This window comes from Besnoitia besnoiti, chromosome XIII (assembly GCF_002563875.1).
Source record: "Besnoitia besnoiti strain Bb-Ger1 chromosome XIII, whole genome shotgun sequence".
In the NCBI taxonomy this organism is placed as follows: Eukaryota; Apicomplexa; class Conoidasida; order Eucoccidiorida; family Sarcocystidae; genus Besnoitia; species Besnoitia besnoiti.
Genome location: NC_042368.1, coordinates 1,221,877 through 1,244,328, shown reverse-complemented (window position 1 = coordinate 1,244,328; position 22,452 = coordinate 1,221,877). Strand labels below are relative to the sequence as shown.

At 59.6% G+C, this 22,452-nt stretch overlaps 4 protein-coding genes across 4 annotated transcripts; all 4 read right to left on the bottom strand.

Annotated features, from left to right (window-relative positions):
* Positions 1 to 1,050: 1,050 nt before the first annotated feature.
* On the bottom strand, positions 1,051 to 8,866 carry BESB_031400 (uncharacterized protein; the record flags this gene model as incomplete). The annotated part of the gene is made up of 12 exons (XM_029361808.1): positions 1,051 to 1,177; positions 1,653 to 1,742; positions 2,345 to 2,520; positions 3,170 to 3,244; positions 3,503 to 3,603; positions 3,843 to 3,987; positions 4,404 to 4,505; positions 5,205 to 5,334; positions 5,536 to 5,616; positions 5,912 to 6,008; positions 6,448 to 7,129; positions 7,607 to 8,866. 12 exons carry the CDS (start codon positions 8,864 to 8,866, stop codon positions 1,051 to 1,053), a joined length of 3,066 nt encoding a protein of 1,021 aa, XP_029215275.1.
* Positions 8,867 to 9,059: 193 nt separating this feature from the next.
* On the bottom strand, positions 9,060 to 9,335 carry BESB_031390 (uncharacterized protein; the record flags this gene model as incomplete). The annotated part of the gene is made up of 1 exon (XM_029361807.1): positions 9,060 to 9,335. One exon carries the CDS (start codon positions 9,333 to 9,335, stop codon positions 9,060 to 9,062), a length of 276 nt encoding a protein of 91 aa, XP_029215274.1.
* A 1,438-nt stretch (positions 9,336 to 10,773) lies between these two features.
* On the bottom strand, positions 10,774 to 13,332 carry BESB_031380 (cwf21 protein; the record flags this gene model as incomplete). The annotated part of the gene is made up of 1 exon (XM_029361806.1): positions 10,774 to 13,332. One exon carries the CDS (start codon positions 13,330 to 13,332, stop codon positions 10,774 to 10,776), a length of 2,559 nt encoding a protein of 852 aa, XP_029215273.1.
* Positions 13,333 to 15,812: 2,480 nt separating this feature from the next.
* BESB_031370 (uncharacterized protein) lies at positions 15,813 to 20,875 on the bottom strand (the record flags this gene model as incomplete). The annotated part of the gene is made up of 3 exons (XM_029361805.1): positions 15,813 to 16,494; positions 16,964 to 18,695; positions 19,147 to 20,875. The coding sequence occupies 3 exons, from the start codon at positions 20,873 to 20,875 to the stop codon at positions 15,813 to 15,815; spliced, it is 4,143 nt and encodes a 1,380-aa protein (XP_029215272.1).
* Between the last annotated feature and the right edge of the window lie 1,577 nt (positions 20,876 to 22,452).

Below are 22,452 nucleotides of genomic sequence, written 5' to 3'. Positions count from 1 at the left end.
TTTCTTGGCTATTCTTCTTTTGTGTCAAGGCCTCTGTGTTCCGCCTCCATTGGAGACCTGTGTCTCCAGGGGAGCTGGCCCAAAACTATCTCATCATTCTCGAAAACTGCAAATCTCTCAATCTTCCGTTCACGCATGTACCGTGCGTAAGAACCTAAATCGCCCGTCGCATTACTTCTCAGCATTGCCGTGGGGAGGCAGGAAAAAAGCCCCGGAGCAGCAGCTGTCTGTGCCGGCAAAGCCGTCTGTGTTGCCCCGCTGATTATTCGCATAAACGCGGGCGCGGGGGATCCCTTTCTTCAGTCTAAGAAATGCTGAATTTAGCCATCTCTTTGATGCGCTTTGTGCACGAGCAAGTGTGCTTCCGGTGTGGCAAACCACTTCTAGTCGGCAAACAATCTGCGTCAATCATGCGGTGATAGCGCGCTTAACTTGGTGACTGCCGAAAAACAGGCAGTCCTCAGATTTCGCATATAGAGACACTCGAAGCAGTTACCGTCGCCCCACAACTCGCGCGCGGTCCTCTTCGCGGGGCGTCCCCCGCCACCTTCGCCCCTTCTCCCCGACATATACAGGTTACACATGTTCCATGAAACCGCAAGCTCCAGACGCCCTTCACGCCGACGCGTAGCTGCTTCGATATTGGGATTTCTAAACCAGACGACTCCGGATTATGGCGGAGGCACCTCCGACTTCGCCGAACGCTCAGCAAAGGCTGGCTTGCAGCATATCCTCGTGTTCCATGCCGACAACCCAGTTCCACGATCCACTCCAATGCGCGCTGGAACAGAGTGTTCCGGTGAATCACAGACCACTAGATCAGCATCGTCGGACGCGGCAAACATGAGCTCGTCTTCATCCGTTTGTCGATAAAATACCAGGAAGCAGGAACCTACGGTCAACCCATTGTAGAAGCCTCCGCGTTGCGAACGGGGAACCGGCGGGGGGGGGGGGGGGGGCCTGCAAATCTAAGAGGGGAGTATTCTGAGCTTTCGCCGCAATACTCGCGTGGCGTGTGTGAAACATGAAGGCGGCCACGGCGACTGCCTGTCATCCTATTTCTTCTTCTACAACCATTTCGCGGTCCTTCTTGTCGGGGAAGAGCATCTTCTCCAATAGCGTGGTCACAGCGTTGTAACATTCCACGTTGAGGCGGGACTGCGCGCCGAACGGGAGTCTGTCAAAAGACAACCACACACAGGCAGCTGGTTTCCGTAACCAAACGACTGCGTACAACGACACGAAAAAACAATGACAAAAGCTCTTCCCACGCGAAACAAAGATGGAACGGGCGGCAAAAAGAGTCCGACGGACAGCCACTTGAAAAAGACCCTCGGGATGCTGACCTCCTCAGCAGCATCATTCTATGCGACTAGAGACAACGTGATACAGGACTGTTGCTAGACTATTTCTGACGATAAATACTGTGTGATAGGCATGGAGCCAATTTTGAAAGTATTTGTCTGCGCAGTCCAGGGCCTCCAAAGTCTTTCGTGACTGTCAATGAACACGACCATCGCAGTCCCGCCTGCCAATGAAGGCCGCAGACACCGTGCGCCGCATACATCTTCCCATATCTGGTGACTTGCGTTTAGGGTGGCAGCCACGGCGGGGAATCAAACTAGGTTGGAGTCTTGCATTTCGTGTCGTACTTGATTTTTAGAGCCTCGCATGCGTCGAACACGTGTTGGATCGGGCAGTCAAATTCCTCAGCAATTTGTTCGATTGTGTCGAGCGGGTACCTTCGAGGCAACAACACAAAAATGATTTCGCAACGGATAATGGATAATGAAGGGAACGCGAATAAGCAGGAGGGCAAGCCCCATCGGCTCTGCCTGCGACTGTCAATGCGCGAAAGGAACACAAGAACAGCGAGAGGGGGGGGGGGGGGAAGGGGGGCAGGGACCCCCTTCGCACTGCGCCCTCCGCCTTCAGCGACTGCAGAACACTGGCAGCCAACGCCACCCTACGCTGTTGGCCTTCCTACAGCGCACGCTTAGCAGCAGCAAAACACACGAGACGTGCTCACCAAGTACCATGGGCACAAATCTCGAGATGTTGTCCCAGCATCCCCGGTACTCCATTAGCCCCGGTGTTTGTTGCACTGAATCAACAGCTGTGGAAGCCACAACTTCCGAGCAGGCGAACAACTGCGACCCTGCAGTCCTCAGCCCTCAACGGCTTCTCTGGCACACTCTGTTATCAATTTTCTCACTCGCTTCGTCTCTGTACGCTCTGGGGTTTTGCGCAGGAAAGGCTTTCGGGCACTTGAGGCCTCCGCCGCCCTTCCTCTCGTCTGCGAACACGCCAGGTTCACCTTCCTTTTTCTTTTTGCTCTGCTTACATGTTATGAATTTGCGCAGGGTCCTGAATCTGTAGATACTCGACCAGGTTCCACACTGCGGCTGGGTCGGTTAAGTCTTTGAGCGGTACGTCGACGGGAATCGGCGGCTGGACGCCCTGCCTACAGAGGAAGTCTCCAATGAAGTCCTCTGGCACCGAGAATCCCTCCGCGAGGCTCTGTTTAGACGCAAACAGAGAACAACGAAAAGCCACCGGTGACACACTGCCGAGCCCGAGTCTGGGGAAGGCTATGCAGAGGAAGCTGGAGAGATCGAGTCCAAACCTATGTATCTGCACGCGCGCCTAAGTTCAGCAAGACTCGAAAAAAGCCTCTGGTGCGAGGCGTCTAGCGATCGCCACAGGCTCACGCAGCCATCAGCACACACGCGCCTCCCTGGCGAACTAGGCGCCGAGCCAAGCCGGGGGGCGGGGGGGGCAGGGAAGCCCACACTTCTCCGGATGAATAAGATACATTATATATATCTACACATATATACATGTGGAGCGCACCGATAAAAAACCAGCATGCATAAAAATTAGACTCTCGTTCGCAAGCAATATACACGCATCCGACTTCCGCAGGCCCGTTGCGTCCTTGATTGCACAAATATACAACACGCGAATATTTGGAAAAATACTGGCAACGACTGCTATGGGACCGGACCCGCGTGCTCGCTAGGGGTCCTTCCACCCTAGACGGCGAATGTGCCTTCTAAATTGCCGTGAACTGACGAGTCTTCATACAAAACTTCCTGTTTGAAACAAAATCCGAACTGGAGAATGAAATCTGCGTCATCGACGCGTGCTAGTAGCAGAGGCAACTTACCCGGACGGTTTCCGTGATGACGCCGTTCGGGTTGCCCTCGAGATAAAGGCGTTTGCGTTCCGCCATGCTTAGGTGCTGAGGACGGTGCATACACACACAACCCTCACAGCGGACGGCAAATGTTTTGATTGAGCATCGGCCCGTGTAGACTTTTGTTGAGATCGCACCAGCATCTTTTCTGGTACGCGCGAGGCCTGCAGAGCCAAAAAAAACTCCACACTCTTTTGAACGAATCGAATCGCTCTCTGGAGTTGCTCGTCAGCTCGTCGTGCGCTGAGAGTCTACGACAGAAGACGCGGCGGCCTCTGAGACCAAAACGTCGGTGGGACGCACATCCCATTCACTGTCCATGTGTGGAAGCGGCTCCTCCGCGACGATGCTGTCGTCGTCTCGCGGCTGGAAGGTTTTCGGCACGGTCTCCGCCATCAGATCGTCTGCGAAAAACAGAAAATATGAAAGAAGGGCGTAGGGAAGCGGGACGGCGGCGGCAAGCAGCAATGCATGCGAGAAGAAGGAGACGTAGCTGACTGCGAGTTGAGGGAGCACATCTGAGCAGTTTGCCACCTATTCCAGCTAGATCGAAACTGAAAACATCTTGTTGCAGGACGGTCCGAGACCTCACACATGAGCTGCGACAGTTTGCGAATCCCGAGAGTGTGAAGCAGCGACGCACGTCTCTGTTGGTCGTAGAGTTCTCGCTTCTCTTCTTGCGTCATCTCGCGGTCTTCTTCTTCGTCGACGCCTTTTTGAATCTGTTCCAAGTCCTCCGCGGAGGCGCCGCTCCCCGTCGCCGCCGCGTCGAGATGAAAGTAATCCACCTGAGGCGACACAGAGGCGAAGCCTCGAACGCTGCGTCGACGTATCGGATCGCCTTGCCGAAAAAAAGAAAGATGCGATCGCTGCACACCTGGTGTGGAAAGCGGAGACTATCCGCGCCGCAGCCGCAGCGCTGCGAAGAGCGTGTGCAGAGCGAAGGTGAGACACGGAGGGACAAGAAGAGCGACGAAGAGAGGCTGCGCGCGCGGATGAGACACGTGGAGAGGAAAAAGGTAACCCGCATGAAATGCCGTGGCGGCGTTCCCTGGAAGCGGTCGACTCGGCACCACCTTTGGCAAAAGGGCTATTTAGGCTGCGCGAGGAAAGATCAAACTACACGCGCGGAATCAGTGCCAAGCAGGAAATCGCGCAAGAAGAAGACATGATTCGTCAAGACCTTACGGATCGGCCTCCTTACCGGGTCGTCGGCGGCGTTGGAGAGCTCTGTCCGCGCAATCCACCTTCGAATCACCTGCGCGGGGTCTGCAGGATTCTCGACAGGCTTGGAAATCTCTTCGAGCTGAGAACAAAAACCGGGCGCGGGCGCGCCAGCGCAATCTGGAAACATGTGCGTGTGAAACTGCAAACAGCCACGGGCCGCCGCCTCGCTGTAAGAGCGGCTTCTGACCTCGCGCAACCGCGTGTTGTTCTCCGCGATACCTCGACTGGTTTCTGCTTGGTGGCAGACTACAGGCCGCTGCGGTCCGCGTCGATGCTCTTCGTCCGCCACGCCGCCTTCATTTCCGCAGCGTTTTCGCGGCTTCAGTCCCCGTCTACGCGGCGCATCGTCTTCCGTCCGGTCATGCAGCCGATGTCTTCATTCCACAACCCGCAGTTGCGACACCCCCACGCTGATGCATTACTTTGCCTGCGCTCCCTTTCCCGTATCCGCAGGGTCTCTGCCCGCTGAGTCCCAGGGCTGAACTCTGAACGCTCAGCTGCATCCCCTTTCCTTCGATCCCCCTTGCCTTCGCTTCGGCGTGGGCTCTCTTTGAGCCTCGGCTCGCCCTCTTGGCTTCCACTTTTCCTCTCTTTCCGCTGTAGCTGCCAGTCTAATGTCGCCCGTGCCACGTAGCAGTCTGTGTCTGATAGCGAGCTTCCTCTTCAGCACTGTAGGGCCTACAACACATTTTCTTGGGAGATGCAAACGACCGCCACACGAGATCCCTGCCCCCGCCTGCCTCGCCGACCCGCGGGTGCACTTCCCCTCGCGCCGTACCGCGGCTTGGTAAGTGTGAACAGCTCGCTGGGAGTCTTCGATGAAGGACTGCGCGAGGGGGTTGTCAGGGTACTCTTCCTGCGTACCCTCCTCGAACACACGCGGGCCGTCGCGGACTGCTTGCTTCAAGCTGCAGAAACAAACATGTCCGAACGCGAGTGCACGCCTGAAGCGCCTGCAGCCGCCACCGATCCCTGGACGCGGCTCACATGCGGCTCAGAAACGTTCTTTGAGCGCTGATCCGCGTGGCTACGCGGGCGGGGCGCGGTGCGAGGTCAAGGCATCGCCTCGAATATAACCCGATTGCCTGTGTGCCGAGGGAGAGCCTTACCGCAAGCGCACGGCGTCGACGGGTCCGCCAGTGCGGTAGCCTCTCAGCCGCAGTTCCTCTTTCAACTCAAAAATATCCATCCTGCAGCGAAAGACTCGCAGACGAGGCAGAATCGACGCAGCACACAGGGAAGAGAGTGAACCAACGGAGCGTCAGAGGCACGGAACAGAAAGCTGTGGGGGACTCAGCAAGCAAAGCTGCTGGCACCGCCGCAATGGATCTCCGATTTAAAAACAATTATTGAAAAAAACCATTTAAGTAGCAAAAATCAGCATGCGCATACAAGGTGACCGGAGAGTATAAACGCATGGGCGATCGACGCAAAATGACTTTCCCCTCAGTTTAAAAAAATCGAAAGGCTTCCACGTCCGCTTACCTGTCGATCTGCTCGTCGGTGAAGTGCGGGTGCTCCTCAGCCTCCTCGCGCTCCAGCCGCTCCCTCTCTCGGTCAGCCAGCTCGCCTTGGAATTCCTCTAGAGCAGAAACGCCACCGGAGCGCGCATGCACAGAGAGAAAAACAATCAGTCCCCGGATCGCTAGCACCCACGTCACCGCAACTCCCCAGCGGGAAGACGTCACGGATACACATAAACTCAAGCTTTTGCCTGGATATATAAGTAGATAGAAACATATATATATATATATATATGCATATAATCGCACACGCGCACACGTAGAAGCGGTACTGGATCTTCGTTGCGGCGAGCACCCTCGCTCTAGATATATCGGCACGTGGAAAGTATGGGCATGCATCTGCATCTGTGCACGCTGATTCATAGCCGAGGCACCTCTGCTTTGTTTCGGTTTCCTCGCGAAGCACTCCCGCGCGGGCAGCGACCTTCCCCTTTCGACTTCTTTCCCTCCGCTCAAGCCCCGCAGAAGCCCGCAGAGTCTGGCTGTGCTCGGTCGCACCGAAGTCGCCCCCGCATAAGTCGAAGCGCTTGCATGAAACTCCAAAAGAGTCCGCGTGCGCGTCTTGCGTCTCGCACGCACGGGCGAGGGAAGGCTTTCTGCCGCGTGCAACAGCTGCAGCCGCCCCTCCCCCCAGATCCGAGGCCTCCGGCTGCGAGGCCCAGAGGGCGGGGCGCGGGCGCTGCGCCTCTGCGCCTCTGCCCCAGCGTGAGCTGTGCAGCTCACCGACTAAAGGCCGAATCCGCTGCTCTCCCTCGGCGATCGCCCGGTCAATCTCCTCGTCGCTCAGCCACTTCCCCTTCACCCACGCGCCGCCCTCCGCCTCCTGCACATCCAGGAGCGTCAGATCTTCGGGCATCCGGCGCCGCCGCCCCCCCTCCTCCTCATGCGCGTCCGCCGCCGCAGCTCCTCCGCTGCCCTCTGCAGAGGCGCCCGCGTCGCTCGCTTTCCTTCCGCTGGGCTCCGCCGCGGAGGTTGTGGCGGGGCTTCTGCTTGCCTCCGCGGCGGCGGGGGGGGGGCCGACCGCCCGCCTCCGCAGCGGCGGCGGGCGGTCGGCCCCCCCCTCAGGCAGCGCGTGGGGAAGCTGCACAAGCAGCGAAGAGGCGGCGTCGAGCGCTACGAGGTTGCCGAAGGGCGTGGCGGGCTTGGGGCGGTCTGGGTCGAACTGCCCGTCTGGCGTCACCTGAAAGCGAAAAGCGCGCAAGCGACAATGGAGCGACATGCGAAGCGCGAGAGCCGGCGGAACGAGAGACAAGCAGAGAGGCACAGCGTCCTGCGACCTGCCTCAGGGCCGCGGCACGAGACGCCGCCGCAGGAAGCGAGCCGAACGCCGCAAGACCGAAGAAAATGCAGCTAGACGCCAACCCTGAAGCTTGACCCCTACGCGGGGGGGAGGGGGGGACGCTCACCTCCGCGCGCCGCAAGCCGAGCTGAGTCAGAGGAGAGACAGCGGCTCCGCCGTGGCTAAGCTGATCCCGGTGCCTCCCCCGTGGGCAGAGGCCTAGCTAGCTAGGCCCGCAAACATTTTGAGAAACAGATGGATATCTATATGCACATACGCATCTATGCATGAATATACACGAATACTTATACCTATATATGTATAGGGAGTGTCTTGCTGAGCTGACTCTCCAGTTGGTTGCGGATACGGTTGACTTACAAGGAGCGGAGGCTTCGGGGGGCCCTCGACTGTCTCCTTCACATCTTTCCACGACACCGGCGCGAGTTCGCCCGGAGGGAGAGACACGACTTCCTCTGCGCCAGACTGAGCAAAGCGCTCTCTGCACTCGGGCGCGCCTGCGGAGGAAGCAGGAGACGCAGAAAAAAGAAAAGACAGGGACGGCTGAGACAGCGGGGACGAGGCAGGCGGCGGCGCGCCGAAGCGGAGAGATGAAGAGCGAGGGCGCGAAAAAAAAGGCGCCCGACGACGCGCGAAGGAAGACGCAGGAGAGGCGAAAGAGCCTCGAACGTGTGAAGCCAGAGGCAAAGACAAAAACGGAGACGTAGACGCGAAGCCAAGCGCAGACGGGGCGTGGAAGCACGGGGGAGGGGCCTGCACTGTGGGAGAATCCGCCGCCGCAGAGGCTAGGAAGGTCGACGACGAAGACACAGATTTCGAAAGTTCGCCTGAAGCGGGGGGAGGGAGCGACAGAGACAGAGGCGACATGAAAGTGAGGCTGTTTTGCTTCGGTCTCTGGGCCTCGTCGCTTGACCTTTCCGCTTTGTGCGCTCTCTTGACGGGGCATGAGAAGGTGGAAAAAAAGGCGCCGAGCGAGGAAGTGCTCACGGCGGCAGACAGAGGAGAGAAAAGAGAACTCCGTCTTCGGGGAGAGGGGAAGGCGCAAGACGCCAGGGGCTCTCCTGTCCGTTCAGACGAAGGCCGAGTCTCCGCTTCTGCGTGCCTTTCTTCTGATTGTCCTCGGTGGCTGGCGCAGATCGCGGGCGTGTCGGCGCGCCCTCCTCCCCCTTTTGACGCAGAGACGGCGGAAGAAAGAACAGGATACAAAACAGGGGCCGCCGAAAGACCAGTACGAGGAGAAGACAGCAAAGAAGAAGGAGGCGGAGGGGACGAAGGGGAGAGAGACGGCGAGGGCGAGCAAGACAGCGGAGACGGGCAGCTAGGGCAAAGGGACGCCCAGTGTGCGACAGCATCGTGGGAAGAAGCAAGGGAGCCCAGAGGAGAAGACAGAGAGGTAAGGGAAGAAAAAAGAGAAAAACAGCCGAAACTCTGGGGCTGGAGACCCGCTTCCCAGCCGGTCCTCAGGGCCGTCGGCGACCGTGGAGGCGCGACAGAGACACTCTGTCGAGCGGAGGCCGTGCAGACCAGAAAGAAGAGACAGACACACGCGCCGAGGGACGCAGAGGACGGAAAGGGAGAAGCGAGGCGGCCGCTCCTTTCCCCCGAAAGAAGAGAAAACATTTCGACTGAAGGAAAATGGGAAAAAGGACGAGAAAAACAGAGACAGCGAGTCGGTGCCCGTCCAGCGAGGACCCTCGCGGGGCTGGCTTCGAACTCTCTGTGGCCTTTCGGCGAGACTGTCTCCTCTGATAAACCAAGAAGAATGAACTAAACAGAGCAGGAGACAGGGAGTGCACGTGGTCCTCGCCTTCATTCATGTATGTGGATTCGCCCATGTAACGCGATCAAGACACAGCACGAGCGCAGCACGCCTGGCGAGACGGCGCGTGCATGCAGACTCGCCGCCACTGCATGCCGGCACGAAGTCTGCTGCTGCATGCGCAGCTAGCTCGCTCGACAGCCTTGTCCTGCGGAGCCCCGGCGGCGAAATCCTTTCATCATCCTTGTAGAAAGACAGCGACCTGAAGTCGAAGCAGAGGTGCGGCTGCAGGATTTTGAAGGCGATCCACATCGAACCTGGCGAACGCATCTGCCCGGGAGCTGGGGAAGTTTTCGACCCCTGCGTGAAAAACAACTTGCTGTGCACACTGAGAGGGCGAGACATGCCGGCGGCCCCCTCCGCTCATCAAAGAGAGGAACCGCCGCCCGCGCTGGTGACTTCGTCGGATGAGATCAGTCGTGGTCTAGGGAGTCACCAACGACACGCACAGTGCTCCGCGGCAGATTCGAAAAAAAATCCTACATAGTCCGCTAATGCGTGACACGCAGGTATACACCGGCAGACACACACTTACATACACATAAATATACGTATACAGAATTGTATGCTCGTATTTCTATATATCTAGCTACATATATATCTATATCTAGCTACATATATATATCTATGTGCACGTCCCTTATCCTCGTGGAGGGCATGCAGACGCGGCTGCGTGAATCGAGCGTCCAGTGCACCAGCCCGTGTCCCTACATATCTATACGTCAACAGACACACGCCGCGGGAAGTAACTGCGCGAGCGCTCCGGCCTGCCTGCTGCACTCGGGTATATGTATGCAGACACAGACAAGGGCAACGGGGCGGAGGCGTGTGCGCAAACAGCACATCGGCTGCCTGAGACCTCCGCTGCCGTAGTGCGCACATGCCTTCCGCCGGCGAATTCGTTGACGACTGGAGTGCATTCGAAACGTTTCACGGTGTCTCGCCCTACGGCAAGACACTTCCTGCGAGTTCAAACACACAGGAGGTCAAGCCCCCGCACGCTGTTGTGAGAAACCGGGCTCCGAAACGGCCGCAGTCTCTCTAGCCCGTATTCTGACGTGGCGCTGGAGACACACGCTCTCTTTTTGCAGCACTTTTCGTTTTCACTGCATTTTCCCTCGCATCAGGGGTACAGTCGCGCGTTCTGTGGTCCGCCGCAGGCCTCTGCGACACGACTGAGCGGCTTCCGCGGCAGCCAGCGCTGCCTCTGCTGAGGCCGGCTACGCGCTAGCCCCACGAGTCTTCTACGATTTGATGGCTGAGTGCGACGGAGAGCGCGTAAGCAAAGCAGCGGTGTCTGGTTCGAGTGCAGCGAGCTTAGGCCCGCGGGGAAGCTACAGGATAGAGGAACGAGAAGACACGCGAGTGCAGCAGACACGGAAACCGCGCCACACAGAGTTTGGAAAACACATGCCCGTCGCGAGAAAAGAAAGCGGAAGCAGCCGACATCTCCACATGTCCTGCGCCTCGAGGCGACGAGGGGAAAAACATCCTCTACAAAACGCTGTCGCGCCTTCGCGACCCCGCCCGCTCGCTGGCGCGGCTTGTCTTTCTTCGTGTGAGGCTCGGCGTCGCCCGACGGGGCGCCTCTCCTCCCTCGGTGCACACGCTCTTTGGCCAAGTCACAGCTCCTCTGCATCCGGTGCGTGTCCTCTGCTTTTTGGAAAACTGCGGACTTTTTCTCAGTCGCCTTGCATCGCATGCGTCGCTACTCTGCATGCTCGGACGCCGACCTGGATGCGTCCCCGTCTTCCGCTCGCGCTTTCTTTCGTCCTTCGCCGCGCACGGGTGACACGTCGTCTCGCTCTCGTCTCCTCTTCCGGTCATCGGATTCCTCCTCGGGCTCGCGCTTGACGGGCAGGAGACGCGGGGCTGCCGCCTCACTCTCCTCGCCGCTCCGCTCTGTCCGCGCTCGAGGACCTCTGGGCTCCTCAGCATCTCCATCGCGCTTCTCGCAGTCCGCTCTCCGTCTCCTTCTGTCTCTCTCTTCCTCTCTTCTCTGCCCATCAGACCGACCCTCCCTCTCCATTCGGCTTCCTCGGCGCTCACCGGCGGTGTCGGGCGAGCGGCGACTAGCCGCGTCTTCAGAATCTCCTCGGTGTCTCTCCCAGCGCCGCTCCGGGCTCGCTTGTCTCTCGTCTTTTCCGCGCCGGACGTCTCTGCTCTCTCTGCCTCTCTCGCGCGTCTCGTCTCCTCCGTCACCGCCCTCGCGTTCTCTCTCGCGCCCTTCTCTCTTTACAGCCGCCTGCTCCCTCTCCTCCCGATCCTCAGAGCCTCCGCGGCGTCTCCCTCTCTCGCTCTTCCGCTCGCCTTCATCTTCCTCTCTTCTTTCTCTTCTCCTTCCCCGATCTCTTTCGGCATCGTCTCTTCTGTCTCTTCTCCTCCTCTCCTGATTCTCGTCCTCTTCTCCTCTTTCGTCTCTTTTTCTCATCTCCTGATCCTCGTCCACTTCGCCTCTTCTGTCTCTTCGCCTCCTCTCCCGGTCGCCATCCTCCTCGTCTCCCCTGTCTCTACTTCTCCTCTCCTGGTCCTCGTCCACTTCGCCTCTTCTGTATCTTCGCCTCCTCTCCCGGTCGCCATCCTCTTCGTCTCCCCTGTCTCTTCTTCTCCTCTCCTGGTCCTCGTCCACTTCGCCTCTTCTGTCTCTTCGCCTCCTCTCCCGGTCGCCATCCTCTTCGTCTCCCCTGTCTCTTCTTCTCCTCTCCTGGTCCTCGTCCACTTCGCCTCTTCTGTCTCTTCGCCTCCTCTCCCGGGCGCCATCCTCTTCGTCTCCCCTGTCTCTTCTTCTCCTCTCCTGGTCCTCGTCCACTTCGCCTCTTCTGTCTCTTCGCCTCCTCTCCCGGTCGCCATCCTCTTCGTCTCCCCTGTCTCTTCTTCTCCTCTCCTGGTCCTCGTCCACTTCGCCTCTTCTGTATCTTCGCCTCCTCTCCCGGGCGCCATCCTCTTCGTCTCCCCTGTCTCTTCTTCTCCTCTCCTGGTCCTCGTCCACTTCGCCTCTTCTGTCTCTTCGCCTCCTCTCCCGGTCGCCATCCTCTTCGTCTCCCCTGTCTCTTCTTCTCCTCTCCTGGTCCTCGTCCACTTCGCCTCTTCTGTATCTTCGCCTCCTCTCCCGGGCGCCATCCTCTTCGTCTCCCCTGTCTCTTCTTCTCCTCTCCCGCGCGATTTCTTCCTCCCTTCTGTTTCTGACTGTGTCTCTCTCGCTATCATAGTCTCTTCCAGCGCGATCGTCTCGTATGTCTTCTTCCTCGCGTTTCAGATCGCGCAGGTCTGTTCTCTCTTCCATGCGGCCGTCTCTCTCCCTCCTCTCCTCCTTGCCCCTACGCGTCTCGTCTTCTCGCTCTTCGCCTTCCTCTACCTTGACCTGCTTCTTCACGGCATTTTGCTTCTTGTGCCGTTTGTGTCCCTCATCCTCCGAGGTTGAAGATGAGGACGAAGAAGATGAGGACGAAGAAGAGGACGAGGAGGAAGAAGAGGACGAGCTGCTGTCGCTGCTGCTCGAGTCTGAGGAGGAGTCGTCGCGGTTTTCCTTTTTCACGCCTCGTTTTCTTCTTTTTTCCTCCTCTTTCTGCTGCATCTCCAGCTTTCTTCTCTTCTTTCTCTCCTCCTTTCGCTTCTTCCGGGCCTGTAGGAGGAAGTCACGCCGCTCCTCCACCATCTTGCGGCGCCGCTCTTCCCACTCCATCTGCCGCGCCACCTTCAGTTCCTTCTGCTTCTTGAAATCGAAGGCGAGGCCCACCTCGTGGCGACTCGCGTCAATGTTGAGTGCGCCGGCGACCGTTGTCATCTGCGCCTGCTTCTTCGCGGCGACCGCGTGCGACGAGGCGCCCGCGCCGAGCGCGCCGTCACGGCCTGCCTGCAGAGGTCTTCCGCCCTTTCCGCTCGCCCGCACGAAGGTCGAGGCGCCGAAGAGGCCCTGACTGGAGTGCACGCCGTCGTGCTTGAGGCTGAAGGCGAGTTCGGCGTCCTTCAGCATGCGACTCCGCATGCCTTTGATGATCTTCTCGATGACATGCGGGTCCTTGCCTTCGTCAAGCAGCGCCTGCCGCTCCTCGATCAGCCTCACCTCGACTTTCCTCTTCTCGTCGTGCAGAAGTAGACTCGCATCGGGCTCCAGGGCCGTCTTGGGCTTCCTCCCCACGATCGGCTTTAGCGTCTCCCCCGGCCGCGCCAAATCCGTTCGGCGCTGCCGCAGAAAGGAATAGTTCCGCTGGATGTAGCCGTTCGTTCCCGACCCGCGGGCTGTCTGCAGACCCACGCCGTTATACATCTTGCCCAGCCGCGCGCGACACTAGTGAGAGAGAGCTCGAAAGTGCCAGTGAAGCCTCGAAAGGGCGACGCAGAAAACGCGCGAGAGCGGACGCTCCAGCGGCAACCGCGCACGCGCCCGCAGAAGAAGCCGCTGAGCTCGCCTGAGCCGATGCGACGCCGCGACGCGAAGGAGAGGGGCGAGGAGAAGCGCGCGCTCGGTCAAAAAGAGGTCAGAAAGGGTGCGTCTACGCTTGGCAAGCGGCGGGTTCGCAGGCGGAGGCAGACAAAGAAGACGGAGCGAGCGAGGACGACCAAACGGATGAGTAGAAGCCGAAAGAGAGAGGGCGAGAGGAATGGGACGAACAGCGAGGAGAGAAACAATGAGGCGTGGAGGGAGCGAGTGCGGAAAACAACTCGGACGCAGAGAAGAGCGGAAGGAAATGAGCGGCAACGGCGGACGGACGAAGAACAAACGCAGAGCAGAGAGATGTGACAAAGAGGGACTTTCCAACGACGAAGTAGAAGGACAAAAAGTGCAGACGAAGCGGGGCAACGAGGAAAAAACGCAGGTAGAACGAAGGAGGACAGGGCCAACAATCCCGGGAAAAAGCACGAAAAGACGAGAGCGGAAACTAAACAAAGAACACCTTTAGAATTACGAATCCTGAGTCAAACAAAAAACCAGCGAAGGAGACGAAAAAAAAAGAAAACGGACAGGCGAATGCGTCGCCAGACAACAACAGAGAGACGGGAAACGAACTTCTCATGCAATCGAGATGGCGGTGGAGGTTCCGCCGAATTTTACCTGCGACTCTTTCTGTCGTGAGACCAAGCAGAGACCACCGCAAGAGTTCCTTTCCTTCTGCTTAAAAGGCATTCTTTCCATCACATTTCCGTAGCTGACGACAGGAAAGAAAATACGGCGCATTTTCCTCACAAACAGCCCCCGAGAGGAGGGAGAAATGAGAAACGACGCGGCGAAGACAACGAGAAAAGAAACGCTCGGCTTAAAAACGAGGTGTACATGCAATAGAAGAGCCGAGTCGAAAAACGAACAAGTGCCTTCAGCCGTCGTGACTTGAGCACGTCCAATCTCAGCAGTAAGCCAGTAAAGACGCAAACACATACTTTACGGGGAAATTTTGCCTCTAACACACTTGCCGCAGGCTTGCGACGTCAGAAGGATGCCAGGAGAAGGGCGTCAAGGCAGGCTCACGTCGGAGTCGAAGGCTTAGGACTGGGCTACAGAGCTCCTGAGAGAGAAGAACCCATCGCTGCAGGCCGGCAGCCATCTTCTGTTTCAGTGCGTTGATTCTGGGGCACCTATCTCCGCTGCTGTCGCTGGAAGCGCCGTTGCCACTTCGGCTCCTGAAAAAAGCCCTGCGACATCCCTCCGTACCGTGCGGCGGCATCTTCGGCACACGCCATGGATAGGGCAGGCCAGAGGCTGCAGACTGTCGAATATGCATTATAGTAAACGATGCATGAGCGCATTCAGACGACTATATTCGAAAGCCTCACCAGGTCCTGACCCATAACTCGGTTCCGCCTCAAAAAACGCACTCCCTGGCTTGGCAGCCAGAAGGCGGGACCCGTACATACCTCTATCAACTCCACGTGAGTAGACTGGTAACCAGGATCTAGATAGGAGACTGAATTGGTCTTCGGAAGGTACGCACCATGCGTGCCGTGGGCCTACGAGACTCTAATTATGCACATGGGCTTTAACGAGAGGAACGAAGCCCGAAGTAGAACACGCGCCACTGCAGCGGATTCCGGCGTGCCTTTGGAGCTCCTGAAAAGCCTAGAGTAGATTTTCGATTAACTCTTCTAGTAAAAAAGTGTCAAAGTCCAGCCCCCTTCGTCGCAGCCGGCGACGCTCAATCTTGCTAGTGGCCGCTGCATTTGTAGAGGTGGGCACTACAAATGCGGAGTGTGATGACAGCAGTCAAAGAGCGTTTTTTTCATGATTCGTGCCACAGCCTCCCGCCAGGCTTCCTGAGGCGCCCTGGGGCTTTGTTTCGGCTGCCCTGTAGACGTGGCTGAAAAGCGCGAGTCTGCGCACCTCTGAACACCCGACGCCGCGCTCAAGGAACTTGCGCCAGGCAGCAAAGATGTGTCCCGTTCGAGTTGCGTGCGCTGAAAAGTACTCTGTTTGGTGACTCAGAGGTCAGCTACACGGCCGACAGCGCCACACGTACGAAAAAAGACTGCTTTACAGAAAGTCTCCGCGTCAACATGAGACCGGGGGGGGGGAGGAAGAGAGGTACGCAAAGCCTCATTGGTGGTCAGGCCTGCGCACTCACATGCACCGCACTCACTCCTCCCTTCTCTCTGCCTTTCTAAAGGGCCATACGAAACCCCCCCCCCCCCCCCCGCCCCCCCTCTGCCTCCCCCAGGCACCCGCATAGGTCGCGGCTGAAGGAGCTTTCGCCGCGGGCGCGTTCTCGCGGCTGCTTTCCCTCTTCTTCCGTGCGCTCGCCCCGCTGGCGCACGTGGCTAGAGTTCATCGGGGAAGCACCTGAGCAGCAGCCTTTCTTGTCCGCTGCGGTCATCATCTTCGTCTGCTTCTGTAGTTGCGACTTCCACCAGGGCGCTGTCTCCTCGGTAGGTCACTTCGTACGGACCCAGGGGATCCCCCAGGGGGGCGACGGCTCGCCAGGTCCTGCAAGACCGGTCCTGCGCGAGGCAATCCCCACCCTGTGAGGCTTCAAAAGCGCCCATCTCCGCGCCGCCCTCCTCGTCTCCGACCTCCCCCAGAAGCCTTTGCGTCTCGGGTCCTTCCGCGCAGCCCAGCAAACTCGGTGCACTCGACATCCCTGCCTCGCGGCTGGCATGCGCGCCGGAGCTTTGCCGCTCTCTCGTGTCGCCCTCCTCTTCCTCCTCTCTCTCGCTTTCTTCGCGTGACGAGTGCGCGCGCCCCTCCGGGCGCCCCCCCCCGCCGCGCGTCGGGCGCGTCGCCGCACTGGCGCCGTCGGCTGAGGAGGGACTCTTCTCGGCGCGAGACGGCGGCGCGTTGCGCTGGAAAACGGCGGCGCATGCGCCCAAAGGCTGCTCGGCTTCGTCTGCGAAGCAGGGCGGCGTGCTGCGCTCCGCGCGAGCAGCTCCCCACGCGCCGCTGTGGCTCGGGGTCGCCAGCGGGTCGTAGAAGGACGGCGTGAGGTCGGAGAAGGAAGAAAGTCTGAAAAGCAGAGAGCACACGCCGAGCCGATGCAAACGCGCAGCCTCCCCGCACACCACGCTAAGAAGCAACGCAGAAGACCCAGAAAGCCCCCCCTCCCCCCCGTGGAAGAAAGGGAAAACGCGAGGGAGGAAGCGCCAGGCGGAAAGGCGTAGTGCTACAAAAGTCACCGGTTGAAGCCGTGCAGAGGCCACGCAGTGCCCAACGAGAGATATCACGGGAAGCTTTCTCATGACAACGCTGCTTGTCTAGCTACCCTCACGCTTCGCGGAGGGGGCGGCATGCGCGCCTCTCTCCGTCGATGGAATCAGCATGAACTGTCTAGCCATATAGGTGCCCAGCCAGTTGAAAATCTCAGTGCCCGAGGGAATGGCAAGCCTAATCGTCACAGGATGTCTTTGTTTACCAGATCTAAGTTCTCTTGCGCTTTCAGGATCATGTGAAGTGCACTGAGCTTCGCGCGGCTTACTCGTCGTGTTCGTCTCCGCCAAAGGTGCTCGCGAGGGACTCCTTCTCCCGCCAGGTGCCCGTTCGCGTCGGCTCCATCTCTCTGCTTTGAGGCTTCTTCGCGGCCGGCGCGCCCTTGAGGTCGGTGAAGAGCGTGTCAAACAGCGCGGCTTCCGCTTTGTCCGCGCCGCCCCGCGTCTTCGCTGCGGCGCTCGCGTCGCGCGCCTCTGCGCCGGCTGTCCCCCGCTCCCCCTCCGCGGCATCTTTCTCGTCCTCTGAAGGGAAGACCGCTGACCAGCCGGGCGCGGACCAGTCGGCGCCCTCGCCCCAGAGCTTGCTGGGGGGGGTAGTGTCCGCCGCCAGCTTCAGGCCGAGGTCTCGCAGGGCCTGAGGCGAGAACTCGGTCTGCGCAGTTCGCGCGGCGCCCGCCCCGTAGAGGCTCGAGAGGAAGTTGAAGCTCTTCTGCGTCGTCTCTTGCAGCTCCACGAGCAGCTGCGACCCGCCGCTCTTCGCCTTCTTCTCCCTACTCGGCAAACAGACCAAGTCGTCTCCTCCTCGCGCGCCCCCGCCGCATCCCCCTTCCGCCCCCCTCCTGACCCACAGACCCTCTTCAGGCTCCTGGGGCAGGAAACGCGCGGCGCCGCTCTCGCGTGGCTCGAGTCCCGTTGAGCTGTCTGTGCACCAGGCCTCCATCAGGCGCGAGGCGGCGGTGGCGCACCGAAAGGGCCGCTCAAGAACGTTCTTCGCCAGCGGAAACGCAAAAGTTTGGTCCTCGGCGTTTTTCTCGCAGGCGGGAGTGGGGTCGCTCTCGCGACTTGCCGCCCACAGCGCGAGGTTCTGCCAGGCGCGCGCCTCGCCGATCTCTCGGCCGGAGTCGTGGAAGCGCGGCGCGGCGCGCACGGCGGCGCCGGTCGCGGGGTCTCCCTCGCCCTCCGCGCCCTCCATTCGTCTGCTGCCGCTCTCGAGTTCGACGGGGAAAAGCGACGGCAGCAGGAAGGAGTTCCCTGGGCGGTTGCGCGTCGCAGAGTCCATGTAGAGCACCAACTTGATGGCCGTCAACATGGCAGCCGAGGAAATGACGAACAGCAGAAGCAGCCAGAAAAAACTCGGCGGCTGCGAAGGAGCTGGCGACGGAGAGGACGCTGGAGAACCGACGGCCGGCGCGGAAGACGACCCGGCGGCCGCAGGCGGAGCCAGGGCGGAGGGCGAGGCGGGGCCCGCAGCCAGCGAAGCGCCGCCGGGCGAATACGCGGGCGCGAGCGAGGCGTGGGGAGCGTTTGGGAGAGGCGCGGAAGGCGCGCCTGCAAGGGAGGAAGGCGGAGCTGGAAAGAGACCAAACAGCAGCGAGGAAGGCGAGGGAGAAGGCGAGGGGGAAGGCGAGGCGGAGGGCGAGGCCGCGAAAGGCGATAACGCGTCGCGAGGTGCTGGGGTGGCCGAAGGAGACGCCGGGACTCGCGTGTCTTTAGTCTCGGTGCCGAGGACGCGCGGAAGAAGCGCGCCAAAACGGAGCGTCGCGGCCTCCCCTAGCGTGCTTGGCGGAAACAAGAGGAGGAGGTGAGCGACTGGGCCTGCAGAGTCCCCGCTCGCCGCGGGTAAAAGACAGAGCGGAAGGAGCCACTGGCGACGGGGACGAAGAGAGAAGAAAGAAGTCGCCGCTGCCTCGCGTGCCTGCTGATAGAGCACGAGGGAGGCGCGGTAAGCTGCCGGCAGCGCGCCCCTGCTCTGGAAAGGCGGCGGAAGGAAGTCGAAAATGCCTACGCGGAGAAGAGAGGAAAACCGAACACGATCGTCCCGTGCGAAAGGAGGGCGAAACACCAAGACTCAAGATGCTGCGCCAGAAAGGACAACACGCAAAGGAGGGTAACGACAAGAGAGGCTTCTTGAGGCGGAGACTGAAAACACTCGAAAAATCGCGGTGAAAAAAAGCTCGCGGCATGCGAATTCTTGAGAGGGCAGTCACGATACCTACGCGAAGGAAGCAGCAACGTCACTGCTGACTGATGAAACTCAACCCAACCGAAAGAAAAAGAGCCAAGGGAACGGGGACTGAGAAGCCAAAGACTGGACAGGAGATCGCTACAGCGGCCGCACACACAGGGCCGACCAAACCGGAATGTATCCTGCGCTTCCCCAGTCCTCCGTCAGGAGTGAGTACATTCTGAGTCGCCTCAGACGGCGTCAATCACCGTCGAAGAGCCTTCTCACCTCTGCAGCCCCCCTGCGCTTTGAGGCAGATCAGAACTTGTGGCGTTTCGGCCGGTGAAGCGTCATCGAGCTCCGCGAAGACGAGAGTGCCTGGCTGTGCGGCGGTGCTTCCATCCCGCGCTTCGTGCGTATCCTGGTCGCTTGTGTCTGTTTCGTGTCTTCCGTTGTCGGCAGCCAAGAAGTTGCGGTCTCCCGCCGCTCCCGCGTTCGCATTCGATCCAACTTCCAGATGAACTAACGCCATGCCCCTCGCGTCCGGTGCGACGGAGACGTCAACCGCGCCTGCTCCAGACTCAGCTCCTTCGCCATTCAACTGTACGTACACCTCGTTCACGGGGGACGGCCCCCTGCCCGCCGGTAGCTGCGCCGAAGTCGCGGCAGCCCAGTCCATGTTCATCATGCTCTTCACCAGAGTTGGATTCGTACCGAGATGAGCGCATGCTGGTGAGACAGTTGCCTGCGGCGACTCTTTATCTCTCTTGGCGCCTTCATCTCTGTCTTTCGCGTCTTGCGTGGAGAGGCCACTGAGACCGGGAGACGATGGCAGCAGCGAGAGCACAAGGAGCACTTTCTGGGGGGCGAACTGGCCTGCAGACGCAGCCAAGCCGAAGGCCCGGTTCACAGAGGCCAACAGAGAGTCTCCTTCTCCCGGGCGGCTGGGTGCCAGCTCTTTTTCGCCGCTTTCAGTCACAAGGGGCAGCGACACCGCAAGAGACAAAGTCTTTGCCGGCTGCACGAGGGCCTGGCTGCCGGCTCGAATGTCCTCCTCCGACAGCGAGAGCTGGACGGGACGCGGAACGACAGGTTCCGTCCAGCCGCCGACGGTCGGCGACGCGGCTGCTGTTTGCGCTTCTCGGTCTGCCTCTTTCAGCGCCTGCTGCAGAAGCTCAGCGAGCCGCTTGCGATCCGCGTCTTCCACGGGCGCGCCCCTCGCCCCCTTCGCTTGCTGCGCCTCGTCGTGCACGGCGGTCTTCGAGTCCTTCTGCTCGCTCGCCGCCGATGCAGAGGCCAGGAGAGGAGACAGCGCCGCTTTCTCCGCAGCGAGCGAGGGAAACGAGAGGGAGAGAGGCACCAGAAGCGAAGTGGCGAAAATGTGGGGGGCGTCCTTCAGAGACGAGCGGGAGAGCCAGCTGCACACCGAGGCGCCGTCGTACTCTTCCAGAACTTTCGGGGCTGCAGTCCTCTCTGCGGGCCTCTCGACCTGAGCAAAGCCCTGGGCGCTGCCTGCGGGGTCTGAGCGCCCCTCCACGCGGGCGAAGAGCAGCGGCGGCGCTGAGGCGAAGACGTCCGCGCGGAGGAAGAAGGAGAGCGGAAACGATGCGGAAGACGAAAGCGAGAGGGGGATCTGCTGCAAAAGGAAATCTTCGATTTCTGAAGGCTCCTTCTCCGCGAGAAAGGCCTTGAGCGCGGAGAAGGCGTCGAGGCTCGTGAGACTGACGTCCACCTGCAGCGTCTGCGGCGCCGCGGTGGAAGTATCTCCCGGCAGCAAACTGCCTTCGAAAAACACCGGCTGGCCGCCCTCCCTGTAGAGCGCAGCGACATCTTTGAGCGAGACGAGAGGAGCGGCCGAGGAGCTCTCGCCAGAAGCAGCGGCTTGAGAGGAGAACCGGGGAGACGGCGCCGAGGGCCCCAATGATGTGCAGCAGTAGAGAAGAGAGAGAAGAACAGAGGTTAGAAGAGAGACGGGCACGCGCCCGCTACGGCGCTGCCGCCGGAGGAACGGCGTCATCGTGGCGAACTCGAAAAACCGGCACTCCGCGGAGCAGAGTGGTGGGCATCGAAAAGACACGCTTCGCTGATGCAAGTCAGACGGGTAGAAAGCGAAACTGAGGCATTGTCGCGAAACTGAAAGCTGCGAGGCAAGGAAGTGCATGCCAAGAAGACAGTGTTTTGCAGGGAAACGGAGAAGAAGTCGCGGTGCAGCTTGACCTCCGGCACCGGAATCTCGACACCCCGGCTGGAAAAAAAGGCCAGTGCGGTGCACACGGAAGCTAGGCTACGCGGAAGAACCTGGGCGTGGAGACAGAGAGAGACATTTGAAGAAACGAAGCTGGAGATGCGGAGGAAGACTAGGAAACGAGAAAAAAAGCAGAGCGATGCGAAGAGACAGACGGAAAGACGAACATCGGACGGCTGGTGCTCCGGCAGACGACCGGAGACAGGAAAACGAGGATGGGCAATCCGTTCCAAAATGTGCTGCGTTCTGAGTCCATAACCCTGAGAGCCACACGCACTAGCGAGAAAAGACGAGAAGAGCGGCAAGAGACTCAGGCTTGCGCCGACTAGCACAAGGTCAACTAGTGGAATCGTCGCGACACGCACAGCACTCAGGGAAGCCTGCAGGCCGCCGATCGGCAAATGCCTCTCCGTAATAACGTGCATGCGCTGCTTCGTCTCCAATGGGCGGAAAGGAGATGTCTTTAGAGACATAGGCGACCCCTGAAAACAGCTAAAGCAAAAATTTCGAAAAATGGTGGAAAACGCTGCGCACGCGCCGACCTCCAAACTGCAACGAGAGGAGGGGCTTCCGCTGTGTCTTGCTCGCGCAACTGTTCGCAGAGAAGCACACGGTCAAACTCCCCCCCCCTGAACGCTAGTCAACCGAGGGCAGAGTTGAGACGCCAGAATTCGTGGATTTCTTCCGTAGAGATCTCACTACGTGATCGAAACCCGAGCCTCAGGACGAGTTCATCCCGAGAATCAGTGGGGAGCAAACGAAATTCCCAGCGGAAACTACGCAGAGTGGCGCGGAGTACACGAGCGTGAATTGAGAAGCACGAGGGAAGAGGGGGTTGGTGTCTGTTGAGTACCAATGCGAAGAAACTTCGCTTCTCTTCAGATCTTTTCAGTGCACACGTGCAGCGATTTGGGAGCAGAGCTCTCCGTGGCCGGCATAATGTTCCAGGGTTCTCTGTCACTCTGCCTCTGCATCAACGGCATGCCGTGGTTGAAGTTGCTCAACTATCAAGCCGAGCGATCTGTGCGCACGCCGCCGTCTCTGTTGCGGCGCATAGTATGCCACGGAACAATTATCTCCACAGCCTGCCCCTCTGGCGGCACTTGCCACGGGGTACTGCGCTAGGCTGAGAAAAAAAACAAACCGCGCTGGGCGCTCGTTGCACCCGAATGGGCCCCAGCCGCATTGGGTGTAGTGCACACCGACAACCACGACAGGTCCTCACCTCAAGCGAACGAGCTCTGTGATGTAGACAGTGCCTTCTTCCCAAGTGTAGCGGTTCAGACTCTCTGTCGCACAAGTTCCATGTGTTTGTTGGAGGCATGCCTCTGCGTGGGTACCTGTGATTT